Source organism: Ruditapes philippinarum, unplaced genomic scaffold, assembly GCF_026571515.1.
Source record: "Ruditapes philippinarum isolate M1 unplaced genomic scaffold, ASM2657151v2 ctg10548_1_1_1_1, whole genome shotgun sequence".
Taxonomy (NCBI): Eukaryota; Metazoa; Mollusca; class Bivalvia; order Venerida; family Veneridae; genus Ruditapes; species Ruditapes philippinarum.
This window is the reverse complement of record NW_026858701.1, coordinates 1,422-26,203: the sequence shown is the minus strand read 5'-3', so window position 1 is coordinate 26,203 and position 24,782 is coordinate 1,422. Positions and strand designations below refer to the sequence as shown.

The window sequence follows — 24,782 nt, the reverse complement described above, 5'->3', positions numbered from 1 at the left end:
ATTTATGTTTATAATTTAGAGTTTTCGGTTTATATTGTTTTTAAATGTTTGTTTATCAATAACAAGATTGCAGACAATCTGTGTAATGTATTGTAAATAGCGCATGAATTGTGAAACCGAAAGGAAAGTTAATAACTTTTACAGTAACAAATCAAACAAAACTTTTCACATAAGCAATACGAATATGGAGCGAATTGAAGAAGCAGCTAGGCAATGGCTTGAAGAACACAAAAAGGAGTACAATTCGTGTGACTTTGAAAGAAAAGATTATGATTTTATTTTCACATTTTCAACTGACACTGACAAGTCTAGTGGTGTAACATGTTCATTTAGTGTAACGTGTCCAGACTCTGATGATGGTTTATGGGTAAGCATTGATAGATATCCATTAGGCGCATATGTAACAACTATAGTTGCATAAGTTAAACAGACATAAGTATTCCATCAGTGGTCTAGTTCAGCACAGAATTAGTCGAAATATCAACGCGATCAGAGCTACGCCCTGCGCGTTGAACACAATAAAGACCAATTTAGTGGTGGACGTTCCGACTCAAAATTGAGTCGGAAGAAAAATTCTTAAAAAACCAATAAAACAACAAAATTGGAATGAAAGAATTAGTTACCTTTGAAGATATATTCCTTAAGAAGTAATTTCTACACACTTTATTATATGACATAGGTTCATAAGACAATAATCCTATTTAAACTACACCCTGTAACACATCGATACAATTTCCCTATTCGCCATTGAATGCGTGACGTCTTAGCAGTAAAGTGCACAATGCGGAATCATGTACGCGGGTTTTTACGACGATAATTTTATAGTGATTTTTAACTGCTATATATCTTATGCCCTTAATTGACATAGTTATCAAAATTACGATAAATATTCAATATTGCAGTTGTAGTTCAGTCAGTTGGGTTATATTTATTTTACGTGAAACCCTTATTTTTTCTGCTCTTCATAGTTTGTAGGCCTATGATTTCGTGTCTTTTTTTTCTAATATTGATTTTAAGCCGACGAATGTATTTATAAATAGAAGAGATTTTCTTTTTTTCCATTTTTTACTTTTCATTAGTACGGATCAATATTTTATCTACATTTTGGCCATATTACGGGTATTTAATTATTACGTATAAATAATAAATTATTAAATTTACCTGTTTAAAACTTTAAAAATTGATTGTATAAGTATTTTAACCGAAAAAGAGTTGTTTTCACTAAAAACAACTTTGTTGTCATTGTTTAGCAGTACCGACTTTCCAAAATTACTAACATATTTGAAAAACATAAGTCATTGATTATTTAGACAGCTGTAGATTTACACTAAAGAAACAAAACGAATAAGAATATCGTAGACCAACCTTTTTATTTTTGTGACATTAACATATAAGACATTCATGTCAGCAAAGATGTATCTTTAATTTTCTCTTTTCAAAAAGTCTTTGACAATATCTGAGTTACCAATACAACTACAGAGTTTTTTACAATTAGAGCAGCACGAGCATGATAAGCATATGCAAATTTCACATGTTAAATCAGGACAAACAACTCTTGTAGTAAGAGATTCTGTCATTGCTGCCGTTCTCAACGTGTCTAACACACTTTGTCGCACACAACTTTCAGATCTGACAACACTTTTCATTTTTTCGGAAGTTATAGTCTTCATTAAAGATCTAGGGAATGGAGATACATGATTGCCAATGACGGTCTTCCATCACGCCCAGCCCGACCAACTTCCTGCCAGTACATCAGCGTATTTTTTGGTGCTCCCCAATGTATGATAATCTCGACATCATTGATGCCTACACCCATGCCAAAGGCGACAGTACATACAAGTATTCTGATCTGACTGTCACTCTTCTTAAATTCATTCAGAATCTCTTCCTTTTTTTTTCATCTGTACTTGAATGGTACATTTCTACAATCCTACATTCATAATCACTGTCGAGATTATCGGTGAGCCATGACCAAATGTCGTATACAGCTGAGTATGATCTACAAAAATATTAATTTATGCATATAAATGAAGAATGAGTGGGATGGAGGATATGATGATGATAATAATGATAATGTGATGATTGCAGAGGGGCATAGCTATAAAATTAACTGATTTTGAACTGACGTTGGTAAGATTACAAGTACAATTCAGGATAAAATTAAAAGACTTTCGGATTATTATCATTGTCATTTACAAGGTAATGGTTTGAAAATTATGTTCTTGTATTTGAAACCTGTCAAAGTTATATAGAGTTATCAAATGCCCGATGTATATGAAGATATAAAGATGGTTAATAATGCTTAGAACTTTATATTTATATTAATTATCTGTGTAGCGAACTATTGCAAAACAAAGAAGATTGTGATGATGGCATCTATGAAATATAAATGACCAGTAGCTATTATTCTTATAATTACCAATATATACACAAAAATGAAGCTTACCTGCAAAACACTATCACCTTCTTCATGCTTTCTCTGGAAACAGCTGCTTCTTTTAACCATTTCAGTTCCAACTCACAGTCTGGAGTTGACGAGGTTTGTATTGCAAGGAATATGTTGGGTTGGAAAAACCAATTCATACCCAATTAGTATCAATCAAAAATGGTATTTGTTTAAAATTCTTTTGAAAAATAAATTTTAAAAAATAACCGTTTGCTAAAAATTTTCCCGTTTTGGTTTTCTTTTAGTTGTCCCCATCGAAAATTTTTTAAAAGATATTGTCTCGTTTTTCAAAGAAATAAATGGACGAGATTTTAAAAATATGTTTCTTTTTAAATTTGGTGTGGAAACGGTTTTAAAATTTTAATCGTATTTCCCCCAAATTCTGGCGGGTTTTAGAAAACGCAAAAAACCCCGTCCCGTCATCATCAAGTACTGGCAGATATCCTTCTGAAACCTGCTCTGTACCTTTTTCCCGTTAGGGCTAAAAAGGGGAAAGCGTCCCCCAGCCCCCCCTTCTATTGCTACTTCAAATATTTTTGGCCCCTAAAGCTTTGCCCCTAAATATAAAAGATTTGTGAAAATGAGCATTTTAAAAATTACGAACATCTATAAACGGTAATGAGTAGTTATATACGTACTACAAAATTTTTGCGACTCTCATATAAATATACATAATCATTCTTACCATTCAGAGATACAGTGTGCCTCGTCACAAGCAAGCAAAGAAAGTCGTTTGTTAAACGTCTTTGCCATGAGAAGTTTTCGAACTGCGGATGTCTGTAGTGCTTCTGGTGTGCAGAATACGATCGATATACGGGTTTCTTCTCGACGTCTAATAAAAGAATTGCAAAAAAATAAATAAATAAATAATAATAATAACTAATGTATTGTCATAAGTGAGCGTCTCAATGATTTTAAAAACACGGATGCATTTAATATTTAACAAGGGTGTTCTTGCGGTTTCCGTGATTCAAATAAATTACAATGCTTATTTATTATTTTATACCGATTCTTACCTAGCATTGCCCCTACGTCTGAAGGCGACAAAATCGTCGACGAAATTCCAATATTAGAAAGATGCTGTTGTTGGTCTTGCATAAGGCTGACAAGTGGTGAAACGACCATTGCAGTGTGTTGAAATCGAAGGATCTCTCTGCAACAGATATGACTTGCGTAATAAGTTATATGATTACGTATTGAAATTATTTTTTTTACTAATATGCAATAAAATTAAAAGAAACTTGGTGTTATCACGTTTTGTAATGATGTATAAGAATATGATGATTTAAGTGTTCCAAACACTTATAATTATCATTGACAACATTGCATTTACATTACATATTGAATAATTGTACCTGATCAAAAAGAAGAGGCGGAACAACATAACACATGCTTTTTTCCATATCCAGTGGAAAAAAAAAATGATGCTTTCTTTTTTTCCATAACGGCTTGAAAAAACGCGTTTTGTTCATTTTTAAAATAAAAATTTTAAAAGTATTTTTGTTTTTTAAAGACTTAAAATGCTCTTTCAAAAATCCATTCTTTGAAATTATAACGTTTTTAAATAACAAGTGTCACACTGTGGGAAACCTTTTTAACGTTCTAAATTATTTTGCAAATGAAATGATTCGAAAACAAGAAATCTCTGGGGTTTACCGATGAAAGAAAACCCCGGCCACACCCAAAGGGAAATCATTTCCGCGGGGAAAGTTTCGCGCCGGGCCTTAATCCAGTTTTTTTGGGAAAAAATATATAAGGCTGGGCGAAGAAATTTTTATTTCATTATGCAAAGAACAAAAATTCAAATTTTTTCCAAAAATTGAACTTTTTAGAAAAGTTAAATGGGGAAAGTTTTTTTAAAAAGATAAGCTATTGTCAGTTAAGCTTGATCGAGCTCGAAAGGGGTCTTTCCCTTAAACAGGGTTTCGGGCCCTTTTAAATAGGGGCAATCCAAAAATTAACCCGTATTTCTTCAAAATTTTTTATAATTATACAATTTTTTCTTCCTTTTCCCAAATTGTAAAAGCAAAACTTTTTATTTTAAAAATTTTTTTTTTTTAAAAGATCTTTAAAAATTAAAACTAAACCTAACTTAAAAATTCTCTTTTTTTTAACCAAAAAGAACGTTATGCGGCGCGGGGTCAAAATTTAAAACATTAAATTGTTTTTATATTCCAACAAATTTGATAAAAACCTTTGTGGCCTTTTTTTAAAGTCTTTTACTGTATTTTTCCGTTAAAATTTTATAAACAAAAAAATATTTATCTAAACTCAGTTTTTTTCACTAAATGTTGTAGGCCATTTCAATAATAAAACATACATCTATGTAAATTTCTCTTTTATAAGTAATATGTAACCTATAACCTGTATGTTCAAAGTCACATTTATGAAGCATTTCTGTAAAACAACATTATCCATACTTTTGAATACTATGTTTATCTATGTCTCTGGTTTAATTGGCTATAAACTTTGTTATAAACTTTGTTCACTGATTTTTCAAGTTTTTTTCCCTAAATACTGTATGATATTGCAATAAAGTTTGTTTACTGTGTCTTCAAATTATTTTCTTTAAAAAAAAAACACTAAAATAAATTTTCTCAAAAATTTAGTAGCATGTTACCGCATAACGGTAAAGCCACTAAATTTTCGAAGTACACCTTACGGTACAGTAGTGCAACTCATCCTCGGGGAGGTAGGGAAAGGTAAACTTTCAAAACAAAAAGAGTAAATATTGAGTTTTGACGAATTGCGGTGCCTTTTCTTGATTGTTTTTTCGCTAAATAATGTTAAATGATATATTTTATGTTTATTAACGTATTATTACCAAGGAATTTGTATATTTGTGTAAAAGCGTTTTCCACCCTATAATAGACCTTTCATGTTTTTAACCTTTGGGATTTTGACCATGTCAAAAATTATCTAAAAATCCCGTAGGTTAAAATATTTTGACTAGCACAGAATCAGAGTGTTCCAACTCATTCAATGTTGTTTTTATATAGGTAGCAAGACACTTCACCCCCAGACTCTTCACCCCTCAAATTTTGAAGACACTTCACCCTATGTAACGGATAATTCATGAGAAAATGAGATGAAAACAGATGGTTACACACGTTTTGCATTACATTGTCAACAGAACACTTTTAGAATCTGTCCTCGGCAAAATCCATGTTTTAAAAGCCTAGCTAACCCCATTACAAAGCTCTCTAACCCTTACACTAACACATAACACTAACCCCTAATCTAACCTTATTAGTAATCTGAGTGATTTTGTAGAAAAAAACATAAATATTGAAGAAATAATAATGGGAATATCATAATGTTAAAAATAAATTTGGACAGATATTCTACTGTTCTAAAGTCTAGCCATTATCAACAAAAGTTTCAAATGTTAAAAAATGGCATTGAAGAAACCTGAACTGGTCCTGTACAGGAACTGGTAACATGATTGTACTGTATAGCGAGGGCTTAGTGCTAAAGGGTTATATATAACCTATAAAGTATAATACCTAGCATTTGATATCAGGTGACTAGCTTATGGTCTTCAGCATACCCGTTTTTATACTGTAACAGGATGGGTACATTGAAGACAACTGAACTCTGTAGGGAAAGTCATCCAATAATCATGCCAGGAATCTTGCACACCCCTATTCATTTATGTAGCATGCCATGAAGTTAAGTGAAGCATATGCAGCATTATGCTGATAAAATATAATGTATATAATAATTATGTATTTGTTGTTAGTAATAAACTGTGTAAATAAGAAAGATATTAGTTTTAACGGATATAATACTTGAACTGTCATTTTGTATCTAAATGATTTTATATGATTTATTTTAAACAAGTTCCCTTATCAATTTATTGGCTGTCACTTGGATGCTACATGCCAGTGTTCAATCTAGAACAAATTCCCAGGGGGCCCTTCGGGCCCATAAACTTTTCAAAAGGGGGTCATTTGAGAAAAAAGGGGGTCAACACTTAAAATGAACATCAAATTCAAATAAGGTATTGTATCTTTTAAGTTACTTGTTCACGTACCATATTTAGACCAAAAACGGTTGCAAAATTCCAAAACAACTCAACTGAAAAAAATGACATTAGCGTTGATACAGGCTCAATTTTAAGAACTGATTGGTAAAGAAACGCGATGACATAATGTTCAAAGAAAAATATGAATCTTATTTTAATGTTACCAGGGATATTTGATAATGATGTTCAGTTTTTTAATCAGCGCCCGATATATAAAGGAAAATCATATTTTGAAATTAGCTTTGTTTATGAAGAATATAAACTTACAATAGTCGCTAAAAACATTTACCCTTCTCAATATATCCAAACGAAAAACAAAGTGTCAACAGGTGCTAAGACAATGTGTATTGACATACCGGTACCTTTGATCTTTTGTCAGGGCAGCAGTTCTTACGTCTGTATTGATTAATGATATGCAAAATGTTTTAGCGCCGACCAGCCAAAGACCAATCAAAGTTAATTTACTTAATTGTCAGACACTCCCTAGCCAATCGTGTTTGATTGCTCCATCTTTAAGACTTTTTTAATTGGATGAAGGTGTGTTCGTAATAATTTATGCACACTTCTCTATAATTAACTCGCACTTTTCACATATATATATTATTTTTTTTCCAAAGTTATTACATATTTATTTGTTTTGACCGTGAAAAAACTATAACTACACGCACGTATTGGATTATCTGTGACGATTTGTTTTGCTCATAAAAACTGTGACTCAAAAGTAAGTAATAGTTACGGTACGAAGAACAAGTCTACATGGTATTTACAGACGCGGACCTAGAGAGCGTAGCGATAAAGGTTTTAAATGGGTTACCGAGTGCGGTAAACTATCTTACCAACATGCTCTTGTTTTTCAATACAAACTTCAGTTTTGAATTCAGTATTTATTAATATTATTCACAAGAAACTTCTTTTATGTACTTAATCAGGTTTAAGAAAGCATTCTAATGTCATTTAGGGCATTTTCTATGAGTGCGCCCAGTCGGGCCCACAGTTGATTTTGTTTTGCGCCGACGGCCTTTTCAGGGGGTCAATGGCGCAATGGCGCGCTCTAGATTGAACACTGCATGCTGCATTATAAACACCACTTATCTAGTCCATAGTTGCTTATCCCATTATATTGCATTTATGTGTGAGATTATGATTTTGACATAGAATAAAAGGAAAAATGAGAAACTAAAGATACATAGAATGATAAAGCTATTAATGTATATATATGTAATTATGAACTTCATTATACAGTTAAATGTGGATCAGCTTTTATTGAATTTGGTACCTGGCAATAAATAAACAAATTTACAGTTGGTCCTTCAGACCCTCAGACTTACAAATGGAAAGAGCTTTAACCCGTATGACTATGTGTCATTTCTTTCCATGGAATTATGAGAATTCAGTGTAACAGTATTTGATAATTTTAAGGCACTTGTTTAATTCACGGTATGATAACAAGCACAAAAAGTATTGTACATGTACTTAAAAGCAGATTCCACTTACCTTTCTAATTGAGTTTAAGAGGAATAGGGTTCAAAATATGCAAATTTTTTCACTTAGTAAGGTGGATTATTTAAAAAATGTATGTGGGAAAACACTAAATACTAAGTAGGAAAATTTACACATTAAGGTGTTGATTCTTAACATGGGCAGACAACAGCATTAGCAGGAAAAGTTCCCTTAAATGATTCTGTTTTTATTTCTAATTGCATGAAGGAAAATTTTGAATTTTAAAGTCCTGTTATTTTCAGTCAGTATGGAGTGAAGATTCAAGTCTACAGCCACATTTAGGTGTAATACTAGAATTTTGTGACTCAAAGAGACAGAAAACAATCCAGGAAATACTAGATAAGATCAATTCAGTGTTACCTTTGGTATAACCTTCTTTTTTATATATATTTTTTTTTTATCAAATTTGTTTTGCATAAGTATTTTATGATTTATATATATCACAAGTATTTACTTTACAATGTATGTTTTAATATAAGTTTCAAGTGAAAACCTGTTTGGGTCTCATTAGTAGTGAAATAATTAATGTTTAAAAGTTATCTTTTCTGATACAACTTTGTTTACATTTTGCTTCTTTTGTGATAATCATAAGCATCTAAAATTCTCTAATACCATTATATAAACTTGATAAAACTCTTATTGCCCTTTCTAAAGAATGAAAAAAATATTCATTTCTGAGTCATTATAAAATGTGCCTTTAAGTATTTTGAGGTTGTGTCTTTTGGTCATAGGTATTAAATAAAAGTAAGCCAGTAACAGAAGATAAAGAAGAAATGGAAGAAGATGATGATTATGACGTTGATGATGATGACGATGATGCCAATTTTTATGATTACAATGATGATGTAGAAGAGGAATCTGCAGTAAGAAATAAAACACCTGAAGAGTGAGTTTAAATGTCTCAGTTTACTCTATATACTGTGAATTCATTTTATTTCCTAGGCATGAAATTTTTTGGTTTTGTCACAAAGAATATTTTCAGAAGTTCTTAAATTCATGGACTGTTAATTTTTCTCCAAAAGGTTAAATGTAAATACCGCAATGCAAGATAATCTTAAAGCAGACGAAATGAAATTTTGTTTGATATTAAATACGTGGATTGACCTATCGACAAAAACCACGAAAATTAGTTCCCCACAAATAATAAAGATTTTGCAGTATTTTAACATGGCTTAAACACTTGTATCAAATGGAGAACATTGATTATAAAAGGAGAGGATATAGTCATATAACCAGATATTAGGTATGATTTATTCTTCTATACTGTTTAGTCATGATATTCATTGTTTTCTTGTTATTTTAAAACTTGAGGAGTATGATCCAAATGAGCCGCGTCATGACAAAACCAACATAATGGGTTTGCGACCAGCATGGATCCAGACAAGCCTGCGCATCCGCGCAGTCTGATCAGGATCCATGCTATTCGCTATCAGTTTCACTACTTGTAATAGGGTTTGTAAGCGAACAGCATGGATCCTGATCAGACTGCGCGGATGCGTAGGCAGGTCTGAATCCATGCTGGTCGCAAACCCATTATGTTGGTTTTGTCATGACACGGCTCAAATGGTCTCTGTCTATTGGAACTTTGTCGGATTCCCTGACTCTGCTACTCTAGAATTTGGATAGCATCCAGACATAAATAGCAGAATTAAAATTAACAGTTGTGAGTAATAAGTGGCCTGAACATGAGTAACATTAACCATTTACCTATAGAGATTTATCACGCCCATTTAACTCACGAGTGTAAAATGTCCATCTGTAAAAATGTTGTGAGCAACTTCCGTTCCTCGTTGTGAGCACCCATCTAGGACGTGTGACACGATAAACAAGGTGGATTTTTCATAATTTTTGAAGATTACATACATTTATGTAAAATAATAAAGTCACAGCAATAACACGTATAATATCATTTTTTATTTTTCCAACGTTTCGGCAAATGTATGCCTTTTTCAAGGTAAATAAATAATAATAATATCAACGGACGTGACGTCGTAATTTTACAATTAACGTCACGCCCACTTTTGCGGAAAAACGAACAAATACGAACAATTCCAATTCATGATAAAAGAGATAAGTGCACCAAACAAAGCATCAAAATATAAAAACGACACAATAGATATCGGATTAATAAATACAAATATTTCCTATAGGGTTTAATTATAAAAAATGATAATAGGAAAAAACAAATATCTATGTGGCGTAATTCTAGCATTTGTAGCGTGGATTGATATTTTATGAATTATTTAATTGAGTATAACAACTTTGTGTTCATTCCTTCTGGAAAATGAGTTTTTAGCTTATGAATCCAAAATGTTTCTTTGCACAAACGATCTAAAGTATTGTAAACAACATCTATGGGCATAAATGAAAAGTCGGTAAAATTATGATCGTCCTTATTAAAATGATTTGCAACATTAGTGGAGAATGCAGGATCTACAAAATTGCATATATCAAATTTATGGCTATTCATTCGTTTAGACACAGGTTGTTTGGTTTGACCAACATACTGCATGCTACATTTTTACATGTTATCAAATATATACAATTCTTGGTTTGACAGTTAGTATGTTGACGTAAGTCAAATATCTCTCCTGTATTTGAACTGTAAAATGACGTACCACTATTAATACGAACACAATGAGAACAGCGTTTTCTACAACAACCTCCAGAATGTGATGTAAAGTCACTGTCAGTATCAAATCTAGATCTAACTAAAAAGTCTTGTAAGTTTCTTGGACGTTTATAGGCAATTATGGGTGTTAGTTATTGTGAATATTTTTAACACCTTCGTTTTTTGACAGATTTAGTAGGTCCCAATATTTATGAATAGTATTTCCAATATTAGGTAAGGACGGATTATATGTCACAATAAATGGAAGAACGTTTTTCTTTTCTTTATCTTGTGGCCGTAAGGCATCCTCTTGTGACATCTGTGACACGTGAAGAAACGCTGAATCTATAACCGTCTCAGGGAAATTTCTACTTATGAAGAATTCTCGTAGTTTGCTCAGTGAAGTAGAGAACACGTCGTCGTCGGATATAATTCTCCTGTAACGCTTAGCCTGACTGTGGGGTATTCCGTCTTTACACCGTTTTGGATGACAGGATGTATAATCAAGATATTGGTGGTTGTTAGTTTCCTTTACATAAACATTAGTTTGAAGTTCGTACGATTTTCCTTTTGATACTTGAACATCAAGAAACGAAACAGATTGTTGAGATATGTGTGGGTGAATTTAATGCTTGGGTGAACATTGTTGATTTTGTCAATAAATGTGTTAAGTTCTTCAAGAGAATGATCCCAAAGCATAAAAATATCGTCTAAGAAAACGAAGCCACAATGACGGTTTAAGCTGACTATCTTTCAAAAAATCTTCTTCGAATTTCCCCATAAAAAGTGCTGCGTACGCGGGGGCGACTGGGCTTCCCATAGCGGTACCCATTTTCTGAAGAAAATAGTCATCCCCGAACTTGAAGTAGTTATTTTCAAGAATAAGTTTCAAAAGTTTAACAATTTCATCTGACGAAAGTCTGCTGTTATTATTTCCTTGTCTTAAATAATACAAACACGCATCAGTTCCATCCGTATGTGGTATATTAGTATAAAGTGAAGAGACATCTAGTGTTACCAAATATGTGTTTTTGCTTTGTAGTTTAATATTACGTAATTTGTTGATGAAATCTGTGGTGTCTTTTACATATGATGGCAATCTAAGCATATGTGGTTTAAGTATAAAGTCGAGATACTTTGAAATATTTTCTGTTGGTGAGTTACATCCTGACACAATAGGTCTACCCGGATACTTTAATGGCAGTGTGAAGTCTGGAGATTTGTGTGTTTTAGGTAAGATATAAAAACACGTGTACGTATGTTCGTTGGAAATACATCAAATTCATCTGAAATACAGTCGTTTGTTTCTTTAATCTTATCAATGCATTCCGATATGTTACATTTAATAATTTCTGTAGGATCTTCCGTACATTTTTCATAGTAGCTGTTGTTTTCGAGTTGACGTAAAACTTCCCGTCGGTAATCGTCAGTATTCATAATAACGATAGTGTTCGATTTGTCCGCTTTCTTTATAATTATACTTTTATCTTGTGACAGTTTAGGTAGCGACTCCATTTCAGACTTGGTTATATTACTATAACGTTTGTGTTTATTAATGATACTGGATTGCAATATTTCTTCCGTAATAGCATAATTTTTTTTTTTTTTTTTTTTTTTTTTTTTTATACATTTATGTAAAAAATATCGGAATGCAGTTAGCTAGCGATGTGTTTTCCGAGTATGCACATGTAAAGATATTGCCTGTTGGTGGACAATTTGATGGAAATACCGTGCGACGCAGTCACTCGGGGTAGCTGGAAAACTGGAGACAACTTCTCTCCGGACCAAATTTAACATTAAAAACGTCAATTCTGGTGAAGTTTTGTGCATTCTAACCTAAAACAGATGCCCACAAGTCTTCGGCTTAAATTATTACCTGAAAGTCTTCATAGAAACGAAGATATACCCTTTTTAGCTCACCTGTCACAAAGTGACAGGGTGAGCTTTTGTGATCGCTTTTCGTCCGGCGTCCGTCTGTCCGGCGTCCGTAAACTTTTACTTTAAATGACATCTCCTCATAAACCACTAGGCCAATTTCATCCAAACTTCACAGGAATGTTCCTTTGGTGGTCACCTTTAAAAATTGTTCAAAGAATTTAATTCCATGCAGAACTCTGGTTGCCATGGCAACCGAAAGAAAAAACTTTAAATATCTTCTTTTAAAAAACCCTAAGAGCTAGAGCTTAGATATTTGGCATGAAACATCTTCTAGTGAGTGTCTACCAAGTTTGTTCAAATAAAAGCCCTGGGGTCAAAATTGGCCCCGCCCCAGAGGGTCATTGATTTTCCCTATATGCATATAGTAAAAACTTAAAAAATCTTCTTTTAAAGAACTCAAAGAGCTAGAGCTAAGATATTTAGCATCAAACATGTTCTAATAGGTGTCTACCAAGTTTGTTCAAATAAAAGCCCTGGGGTCAAAATTGGCTCCGCCCCGGGGGTCATTGATTTTCCTTATTATGTGTATAGCAAAAACTTAAAAAATCTTCTTTGAAAAAACCAAAATAGCTAGAGTTTAGATATTAAGCATGAAACATCTTCAAGTAAGTGTCTACAAAGTTTGTTCAAATAAAAGCCCTGGGGTCAAAACTGGCCCCGCCCCAGGGGTGTCATTGTTTTTAACTATATGTGTATAGTAAAAACTTAAACAAATCTTCTTTTAAAAAGCCCAATGAGCTAGAGCTTAGATATTTAGCATGAAACATCTTCTTATAGGTGTCTACCAAGTTTGTTCAAATAAAAGCCCTGGGGTCAAAATTGGCCCCGTCCCAGGGGGTCATTGATTTTCCCTATATGCATATAGTAAAAACTTAAAAAATCTTCTTTTAAAGAACTCAAAGAGCTAGAGCTAAGATATTTAGCATCAAACATGTTCTAATAGGTGTCTACCAAGTTTGTTCAAATAAAAGCCCTGGGGTCAAAATTGGCCCCGCCCCGGGGGTCATTGATTTTCCTTATATGTGTATAGCAAAAACTTAAAAAATCTTCTTTGAAAAAAACCCAAATAGCTAGAGTTTAGATATTAAGCATGAAACATCTTCTAGTGAGTGTCTACAAAGTTTGTTCAAATAAAAGCCCTGGGGTCAAAATTGGCCCCGCCCCGGGGGTCATTGATTTTCCTTATATGTGTATAGCAAAAACTTAAAATCTTCTTTGAAAAAACCCAAATAGCTAGAGTTTAGATATTAAGCATGAAACATCTTCTAGTAAGTGTCTACAAAGTTTGTTCAAATAAAAGCCCTGGGGTCAAAACTGGCCCCGCCCCAGGGGTGTCATTGTTTTTAACTATATGTGTATAGTAAAAACTTTAAAAAAATCTTCTTTTAAAAAGCCCAATGAGCTAGAGCTTAGATGTTTAGCATGAAACATCTTCTTATGGGTGTGTGTGGGGGGGGGCTATATACAGGTGAGCGACCTCAGGGCCATCATGGCCCTCTTGTTTGCTTTAATCCTCGTTGTGAGCACCATAACCTCGTTGTGAGCAAGACAAGCGCAGTGCGTATCTGGTTTTAATATGTAATTCAGATGGTGAATATATAATTTTCAATCTACCAAAGCAATTAAAACGTTTTTTGCACAGCAGCATTTCTTTGCAAGACGTTGTGCATACCCCGAAGGGAGGCATATTAGTTTTGAACTGTCCGTCCGTCAGGGTTTTCATTTTTATCTGAGGCAACAGATGTGCCTAAGAAAACAACCAGTTTTGCCAATTGTCAAGGATGATATTTTAATATACAGGTTGAAAATACAACCAATTTTGACAGAATTTTAACCTATGATATGGATCATCTATCCGTTAATAATGAAAACCCTGTTTATTTAAAAAGGCATGAAAAATAAAACCACTAAAAGTGATGACTAATGACTGTGTTTAGTACTTATATACAAATACAGAAAGAATAATTAATTTTTCTATTACAGAGTAAGTTCAGAAGAAGATGATGAGAGATTTTTTGGAGGGAAGACAAATCCAACTGCATTCCAGAGACTTGTTAAAGGTACTCTTCTATAGCATTGTCATACTGGTAAACTTGTAGAAGATATTATGTGAGTTTTAAGGGTATATTATACTTATACATCTATACTAGCATGATGCCAGTCTTTGGCTTGAACAATTTTTTTGACTTATTTCCTGAAACTGCTGTTAAGAAAAAGTTGGAAAGGCCTGTAAAATTACAGTACCATATACCGCAGGGCTCTCGATTGACACGGGGATCCGGGTTTTGACTCGTGAAAATCGGGAAATGCACAAATTTGACACGTGATAAAATCTGCTCAAGAGTCAATTTGCCACATGGGATTTTCAGCTATGCAATAATAATTACCTTAAATCCACCCTAATTATCTATCAAATCCTACATATGTTCAAATCACACTTATTAAAAATGTCAACAGGCAGTATATAAGCTGTGTATAAAATGCTTTACACACGGCAATTGTTTATAGCCTGTGCACTGAAGCAAGACAATTCAGTGGCTGCAATTTGACAGCGCTAAAAATAGCTCTACACAACTGATAAGAACTACATACTTGAGGTGTCAATTATTGATTGCTTTTAAAGGTTTATAATACGTCTTTGATTTACTTGGAGTACCTGTGCATTTGTTATTTCTTTTTCCATTAAATATTCCTAGTACATTTTGGTATTTAAAATTAATATGATATAGCATACCAGTAAAGATATTTTTTTTTATATATTTTAACAGAAAAGCTGCTGCTTATTTTATTCTTTTACAGCAATTCATGTTTTGTTTTATTTGTTTTTTTTATTTGTTTTTTTTTAAGGTGGAGGGGATATAGACATTTATAATTAAGCATTTTTTTCTGTCAATTTAGACTTTGGAATCTCCAAAAATGACCTCCAATACAGTCATTTTTGTAACATAAAAATGATTCATGTAGTCAAATGACACTAGAAAAAAATGATTTGACTCATGAAAATTTTGGCCAAAGAGTCTTTGACTCGTGAAATTCTGACCCTACTGAGAGCCCTGATATACCTTCCAAATTGTTCTAAATAACTTGTCATGCCTATTCAAGTCATATTTATGTCATGTAAGAAAAGTTGATTTTAACTTAAGAAGGTTTACATGAACTGTAAGAGCAGAATGTATGCTTGTATTTTTCCTGTTATGTGATAATTAAAAATCCAGTTAGCTTATTTGGCATGTTTGTACCTACCAAATTGAGAGATCTACAGCAATATGAAAATTCAAGCAAGAAATAGAAACATTTTAACAACATCTTTTTTATGAAAAATTTATGAACCAATATTCGTCTTACATGTTTATAGTTTTATAGCCCGGCAAAAAAAAGTTTGAAGTTAGCTTGACTCCTGACCTGTCTGTCTTGTGAATGCTACTCTTCCTACATTACAGTTTTTATTTATTTTATTTTTTAAAATCAACTTATTGACCAGGCATCATATATAAACATGTGACTAATATTTAAAAAATAAAAATCTTACTTTTCAGACTTGAAAAATATGAAAAAAGAGGCACACAAATTTGGTATAGAAGGAACACCAAGGGGAGACAATCTATTTATATGGGTAAATCTTTGATTGCTGGAACGGTTAAGAGCTATGTTTGTATATGCAGTCTGATCTGCTATATTCTGGTTTACTGCTCAGTTTTTGATATTTTAATATTGAAAATAATCAAAGTAAAATGGTACATTCAAAGCTTGAAATAAAAGGATAGTTCTATAAAACTATATGATTCATGGGACAGTTGCTTGTAGTGATGGATTTTATTGTAATGGGAAACCATTTTATATATTTGCACCTTTTTAGCTCACCTTGCACAAAGTGCAGGTGAGCTTTTAGGATGGCCAACCAAATGGCGTCCGTCGTCTGTCGTCCGTCCACATTTTAAATAGTCTAAGGACATCTTCTATGATACCGCAAGGCCAATGTTAATGAAACTTGGCAGGAATACTCTTTGTATGAAGCTCTATCAAGATTGTTCAAAGAATTCCATTTCATGCAGAACTCTGGTTGCCATGGCAACCGGAAGAAAAATCTTTAAATATCTTCTTTTAAAGAACCGTAAGAGCTAGAGCTTAGATATTTGGCATGAAACATCTTCTAATAAGTGTCTACCAAGTTTGTTCAAATAAAAGCCCTAGGGTCAAAATTGGCCCCGCCCCAGGGGGTCATTGATTTTCCCTATATGCATATAGTTAAAACTTAAAAAATCTTCTTTTAAAGAACCCAAAGAGCTAGAGTTAAGATATTTGACATGAAATATCTTCTAGTGAGTGTCTACCAAGTTTGTTCAAATAAAAGCCCTGGGGTCAAAATTGGCCCCGCCCTGGGGGGTCATTGATTTTCCCTATATGCATATAGTAAAAACTTAAAAAATCTTCTTTTAAAGAACCGTAAGAGCTAGAGCTTAGATATTTGGCATGAAACATCTTCTAGTGAATGTCTACCAAGTTTGTTCAAATAAAAGCCCTGGGGTCAAAATTGGCCCCGTCCCAGGGGGTCATAGATTTTCCCTAAATACATATAGTAAAAACTTAAAAAATCTTCTTTTCAAGAACCCAAAGAGCTAGAGCTAAGATATTTAGCATGAAACATCTTCTAATGAGTGTCTACTAAGTTTGTTCAAATAAAAGCCCTGGGGTCAAAATTGGCCCCGCCCCAGGGGGTCATTGATTTTCCCTTTATGCATATAGTAAAAACTTAAAAAATCTTCTTTTAAAGAACTCAAAGAGCTAGAGCTAAGATATTTAGCATGAAACATGTTCTAATGGGTGTCTACCAAGTATGTTCAAATAAAAGCCCTGGGGTCAAAACTGGCCCGGCCCCGGGGGTCATTGATTTTCCTTATATGTGTATAGCAAAAACTTAAAAATCTTCTTTGAAAAAACCCAAATAGCTTGAGTTTAGATATTATACATGAAACATCTTTAAGTAAATATCTACAAAGTTTGTTCAAATAAAAGCCCGGGGGTCAAAACTGGCCCTGCCCCAGGGGTGTCATTGTTTTTAACTATATGTGTATAGTAAAAACTTAAAAAATCTTCTTTTAAAAAACCCAATGAGCTAGAACTTAGATGTTTAGCATGAAACATCTTCTTATGGGTGTCTACCAAGTCTGTTCAAATAAAAGCCCTTGGGTAAAAATTGGCCCGGGGGGGGGGGGCTATATACAGGTGAGCGACCTCAGGGCCATCATGGCCCTCTTGTTTCAATTATTCAATGTGTTAGATATAGACAGCACAAACATTGTCAGTTTTTAATGCCTACACTTTTTTAAGTGTGATTGGGTCAGTCCATATATTTGTCTGTATGTATGCCACATTCTTGTCAGGTCAATAGATTGCCAGGGAATAAGCCATGGTTTATGAAACTTGGCCCATGGCTAGTTGATACTCTATATTGACTTTGAGGTTAATAGGTCATGGTCACAGTGACCAGAATGAAAAATAAAACTTTGCTAGAGCACAACTGTTTTATTAAAAACAAATTATTTAAGGACGTTTTCGGAAGTTTTCATATAGACATATAGGCAAAATTAAAACTGTTCTATAGAATTTCTTTGTTTTAATTTTGCATATATGTCAATATGAAAACTCCGGAAAATGTTGTTAATGGCTGAATGTACATACTTACATTTTACTTGAAGGATGTGAAGTTAACTGGTTTTTCTGCAGACACTACATTAGGGAAAGATATAAAAAAGTGGGCAGAAAATCATAAAAGAGAGGTGAGTGTTAAAACTTTGTAACACATGATTTTTTAGCTCCCCGTGAAGGTAAGCTTTGTTACTTTATTTACTGTTTTTTCTTTAAACAACAACTCCAAAAATGCTGCATAGATTTTGAAAAAAAGTTTGGTAATATTTTTGATAATGGTAATATTTTAATAATGTTCATTCTGGGTGTAAGAGTTAAATTGGGCCTCCTGTTTGTACTATTTATCATTCAAAGCTTGAACTTATTGAAGTATTTGTCATTACAGTGAAATGTTCATGGCAGCTGCTTAGTTTTTCTGTAATTGCTCCTATTATATACATATTTATCAGTTTATTTCTTATGTAGTTATGTAAATGTGTGTTTTTAAGTATTTTATTAAATGAAAGAAAGGACAGAATACCTTTAGTTATAAATAAGGTTGCAATAAAATATAAGATTACAAGCAAACCAACACAGCAGCTTTAATCTGTTTTATAATGTATTGTTTCCTTTTACATTGTAAATATTTTAAATTTTACCAGAGTTTTGTCAAATTTTTATGTCAATTTTATTGTTTCTGTGGTTACAGCCAGTGGTTTATTTAGAGATGCAGTTTCCTGGTGACTATCCGATGGCCCCACCATTTGTAAGGGTCACACGGCCAAGATTCAAATTTCTCACAGGTGAGAGTTGAGGTATTTTTAGCTCAGCTGAGGACACTGTCCTCATGGTGAGCTTTTGTGATGGCCCATTGGTCATCGTCCATGCGTGTGTCAACAATTCCTTTAAAAAACTTCTCCTCCTAAATCACTCGGCCATATTTGTTGAAACTTTGCAGAGATGTTCCTTGCATGAAGCTCTACAAAAGTTATTATACCCCCACAAACGAAGTTTAGGGGGGGTATATAGGAGTCAGCTTGTCGGTCGGTCGGTCCGTCGGTCGGTCGGTCGGTCCGTCGGTCGGTCCACATCATGGTTTCCAGACGATAACTAGAGTTTGGAGTGAGGTATTGTAATCAAACTTGGTATATAGCAACCTTATGTGGAAACCCCGGTTGGTATTGCATCTGGACCCTCTGGGGCCAAGGTCAAGGTCACTGTTACTAAAAATAGAAAAATGGTTTCCGGACAATAACTAAAGTTAGGAATGAGATATTGTAATCAAACTTGGTATATAGCAAGCTTATATGAAAACCCCGGTTGGTATTGCATCTGGACCCCCTGGGGCCAAGGTCAAGGTCACCGTTACTAAAAATAGAAAAATGGTTTCCGGACAATAACTAAAGTTAGGAATGAGATATTGTAATCAAACTTGATGTACAGCAAGCTTATATGAAGACCCCGGTTGGTATTGCATCTTGACCCCCTGGGGCCAAGGTCAAGGTCACCGTTACTAAAAATAGAAAAATGGTTTCCGGACAATAACTAAAGTTAGGAATGAGATATTGTAATCAAACTTGGTATATAGCAAGCTTATATGAAAACCCCGATTGGTATTGCATCTGGACCCCCTGGGGCCAAGGTCAAGGTCACCGTTACTAAAAATAGAAAAATGGTTTCCGGACAATAACTAAAGTTAGGAATGAGATATTGTAATCAAACTTGATGTACAGCAAGCTTATATGAAGACCCCGGTTGGTATTGCATCTTGACCCCCTGGGGCCAAGGTCAAGGTCACCGTTACTAAAAATAGAAAAATGGTTTCCGGACAATAACTAAAGTTAGGAATGAGATATTGTAATCAAACTTGGTATATAGCAAGCTTATATGAAGACCCCTTTTGGTATTGCATCTGGACCCCCTGGGGCCAAGGTCAAGGTCACCGTTACTAAAAATAGAAAAATGGTTTCCGGACAATAACTAAAGTTAGGAATGAGATATTGTAATCAAACTTGGTATATAGCAAGCTTATATGAAGACCACGGTTGGTATTGCATCTGGAACCCCTGGGGTCAAGGTCACCGTTACTAAAAATAGAAGAATGGTTTCCGCACAATATCTAAAGTTAGGAATGATATATTGTAATCAAACTTGGTGTTTAGCAAGCTTACATGAAGACCGCACTTGGTATTGCATTTGGACTCCCTGGGTTCAAGGTCACAGTTACTAAAAGTAGAAAAATGGTTTCCAGACAATTACTAGGGTTAGGAATGAGATATTGTTATCAAACTTGGTGTATAGCAAGCTTATATCAAGATCAAGATAGTTGGGATTGCAATAAATTGAAATAATTCTTTGTACACAGTGCTGATGGTACTTTATTATACCCCCACAAACGAAGTTTAGGGGGGGTATATAGGAGTCAGCTTGTCGGTTGGTCGGTCCGTCCGTCGGTCGGTCCACATCATGGTTTCCGGACGATAACTAGAGTTTGGAATGAGGTATTGTAATCAAACTTGGTATATAGCAACCTTATGTGGAAACTCTGGTTGGTATTGCATATGGACCCCCTGGGGTCAAGGTCAAGGTCACTGTTACTAAAAATAGAAAAATGGTTTCCGGACAATAACTAGAGTTCGGAATGAGATATTGTTATCAAACTTGGCGTATAGCAAGCTTATATGAAGACCTGGGTTGGTATTGCATTTGGGCCCCCTGGGGTCAAGGTCAAGGTCACCGTTACTAAAAATAGAAAAAATGGTTTTTGGACAATAACTTGACTTAGGAATGAGATACTGTAATCAAACTTGGTGTATAGCAAGCTTATATGAAGACCTGGGTTGGTATTGCATTTGGACCCCCTAGGGTCAAGGTCAAGGTCACCGTTAAGAAAAATAGAAAAATGGTTTCCGGACAATAACTAGAGTTAGGAATGAGATATTGTTATCAAACTTGGTGTATAGCAGGCTTATATGAAGACCTTGGTTGGTATTGCATTTGGGCCCCCTTGGGTCAAGGTCAAGGTCACCGTTTAGAAAAATAGAAAAATGGTTTTCGGACAATAATTAGAGTTAGGAATGAGATATTGTTATCAAACTTGGTGTATAGGAAGCTTATATGAAGACCTGAGTTGGTATTGCATTTTGACCCCCTAGGGTCAAGGTCACCGTTACAGTGTTACTAAAAATAGAAAAATGGTTTCCGGACAATAACTAGAGTTAGGAATGAGATATTGTAATCAAACTTGGTGTATAGCAAGCTTATTTCGAGACCCCAGTTGCGATTACAATTAATTGAAATATTTTTTTGTACACAGTTGATAGTTTGTGTTCAAATTTTTCTTCAGACTACTTTTTTTTCAAAAAGTTGCTGGTGGGGGTATTAATCACCTTCAGTGATAGGTCTAGTTCAAAGAATTGAATTCCATAAAGAACTCTGGTTGCCATGGCAACCGAAATATTTTTTTACAAAAATCTTAAAAAAATCTTCTTGTAAAATTTCGAAAGAGTTAGAGCTTAGATATACTAGCATGAAACATCTTCTAGTGGATGTCTACCAAGTTTGTTCAAATAAAAGCCCTAGGGTCAAAATTGGCCCTTCCCCAGGGGCCATTGATTTTCCTTATATGTATATAGTAAAAACTTTAAAAAATCAAAAAGAGGTAGAACGTAGAAACTATAAAAAAAATCTTCTGACAATCCAAAATAGCTAGAGCTTAGATAATTGGCATGAAACATCTTCTAGTAGATGTCTTCGAAGTTTGTTCAAATGAAAGCCCAAGGGTCAAATTTGGCACCGCCCCAGGGGGTCATTGATTTTCCTTATATATACATGTATAGAGTAGAAATCTTCTAGTTAAAATACAAAAGAGTAAGAGCTAAGATTTTTGACATGAAACATGTTCTAGTGTATATCTACCATGTTTGTTGAAATAAAACCCCTAACGTCAAAATTGGCCCGGGGGGTGGGGGGGTCATTGAATTTTTCTTATATGTACAGTAAATCCGGTGTTTTTTGCAATGTTTTAATTTTCACTATTTCTTATTGGTGAAAAGGGCTCCACTTTGACCGTTTAACCTATTTCTCAGGTGTTGCCATCCAGGGCCCTCTTGTTATTGGTTAAGCATGACTTAATAAATACATAACTGCTATCAATTTATGAAGCAATTTTTCCCTCAAAGTAATTCTGTATTATAAATTTCTTAGAAAAATGTCTGTCATAATATATGGACATGTATTAATCTTTCAACCATTTATATACACATCCATATAATAATAATGTCCATGGCAGAATGGTCTTCGAACCACTTGCTCATCATCGCTGTGGGGTTGACTCGCTGTGACTTTGGACTCTTTCATGTGAGGAAGTTATCCAGCTTGCTTATGGAAACTTCAGTGGTTAGTGGTTCTACTCAGGTGTCCATTTGTTCTTGAAATAATGCATGGAAGGGCATCTGAGGTATCATCAGCAATAAAGCTAGAAGGTTGCCATATGACCTTTATTGTGTTGGTGCATCACAAACCCAACCAAAATAAAAATTTAATAATTGTTTCAGTTGCGAAGGTAAAGAAACCTATGCACACAAATATTGAGTCATAAAACCAGTCTGACAAATCTATATTTACTGATGTTTTATGAGTTTCTCAGTTGATAATGATACTTGCAGTAATATGACTAAGACTTGATGATTTGAATTTATATTGTAAAGAATTGCTAGCTAATATGGGAGGTAATGTTATAAGTCTTAAAATGAACTTGTTACAGAATCTCTCAAGACTAATGTCTTATAGTCAAGTAATCTTATTAAAATCAGATCAACATTTTCGCTCTGTTACTCTTAACTTACAAAGGGTAGTGGAGTGACAGGAAATGATTTTAATGGAATTGATAGTCAAGTAGAATAACATGTTTTGCAAATAGATTTATCATTTATTAATTAGTTTATGATTATGATGATGACCATGTTTGCACAACAGTATTTTGTTGATATATAGAATAATTCACAAAGCTATTACATGGATTCAACAAAATTGTAATTCAGGACCAGTCCTAGCTGTCTAACAATTACATAGTTAATGAAACTAACTATCTTTTTAAAGTGCACCTTACTTAAATCATGGTTACTAATTAAGCTGTTATTTTGTCCTAGAAAATGTTTAGTCTGTATGATTTAGCTCTTTGCAGCTTAACATATGTCAATAGTTTTACTTGATTATCATTTTAAAGAGCTTGATAATACTAGAATACTTAAAATATTATCATAAAAGAATAGTATAGGTGACTGATCTTTATACTGCTTGCACACTTATGCTATATACATATAGATAACTGACACCACTCAAACTTTTTTTTTTAAAAGTCAGCTCCAAAATTTAAGATGTTTAATGTTATTTTTACAGGTCATGTTACCATAGGTGGCAGTATATGTATGGAAATGTTGACAAAATCTGGCTGGACACCAACCAATGACATAGAGGTATAAATTTGTTTGTTTTTAGCTTGTCTGTTTCAAAGTAAAAAAAATTAAGTCATATGATTGTTGCATTGTCATTGAAAACTTTGAATACTTGACCAGTATTACAAGATGCAGTTGTGAGACAAGGTGCATTATCCTCATTCCTGGAAGCAATATATTTAGGAGTTATACCCCTTTTTAGCTCGACTTTTCTATGAAAAGGGGAGCTATCCTACTCGCCCCGGCGTCGGCGTCGGCGTTGGCGTCACACCTTGGTTAAGTTTTTCGTACCACCCCACTTTATTTCAGAAGTATTACAAGTATGGCTTTGAAACTTACCATACTTGTTCACCATCATAACCTCCATCTACAGACAAGAGTACATAACTCTGTCAAGGTTTTTGACAGAATTATGGCCCTTTTTTGACTTAGAAAGTGTATTGAGCTTGGTTAAGTTTTTTGTACCACCTCACTTTATTTCAAAACCATTGGAGGTATTGCTTTGAAACTGACCATACTTGTTTACCATCACGACCTTCATCAACAGACAAGAGGACATAACTCTGTCAAGGTTTTTTGACAGAATTATGCCCCTTTTTGACTTAGAAAATACATTGAATATGGGTAAAATCCACTTATTGCCTTAACCCTTTGAGATATTGCTTTGAAACTTTTAATGCTATTTCACATCATTACCCCCATCTGTACGCAAGAGAAGGTAACTCTGTCAAGGATTTGTTTTAAAAATTAAGGCCTTTTATCGACATTAGAATCTTGGTTAAGTTTTTAGTACCAGTCCACTTTTTTGACTGAACTGTTTTGAGATATTAATTTGAAAGTTGGAATACTTGTTTACAATCATGATTCCCAAACATGTCCAGGAGAAGGTAATTCTGTCAAAGATTTTTATTTGAATTATGGCCCTTAACTGTCAATGTTTTGTATTATAGGCAAGCACTAAAAAACTTAAAAAAATCTAAAAAAATTTCATTCCTATCCACTTGTTCACTTTACCATAAATTTTATGTCATATAAACATTGCTGTAATATTCAAGGGTATCAAACAACTAGTTATTTTTCTCTTTTTGTACTTGAAATTAAAATCAGTAGTATATGCATATTTCACATTTTATCTCGCCTATTTGATTGGTGGACAAGTTACACAATTCAGTAAAATAA

General features: G+C 33.8%; 1 protein-coding gene across 1 annotated transcript; it reads left to right on the top strand.

Annotated features, from left to right (window-relative positions):
* On the top strand, window positions 1–23,624 carry LOC132753986 (ubiquitin-conjugating enzyme E2 Q2-like; the record flags this gene model as incomplete). Its single annotated transcript, XM_060744567.1, is given in 8 exon segments — window positions 1–367; window positions 8,216–8,338; window positions 8,705–8,859; window positions 14,506–14,582; window positions 16,059–16,135; window positions 18,219–18,299; window positions 18,857–18,950; window positions 23,548–23,624. Coding segments are annotated over 8 exon segments (948 nt in total), but the record flags the coding sequence as incomplete, so codon positions are not given.
* Window positions 23,625–24,782: the final 1,158 nt, after the last annotated feature.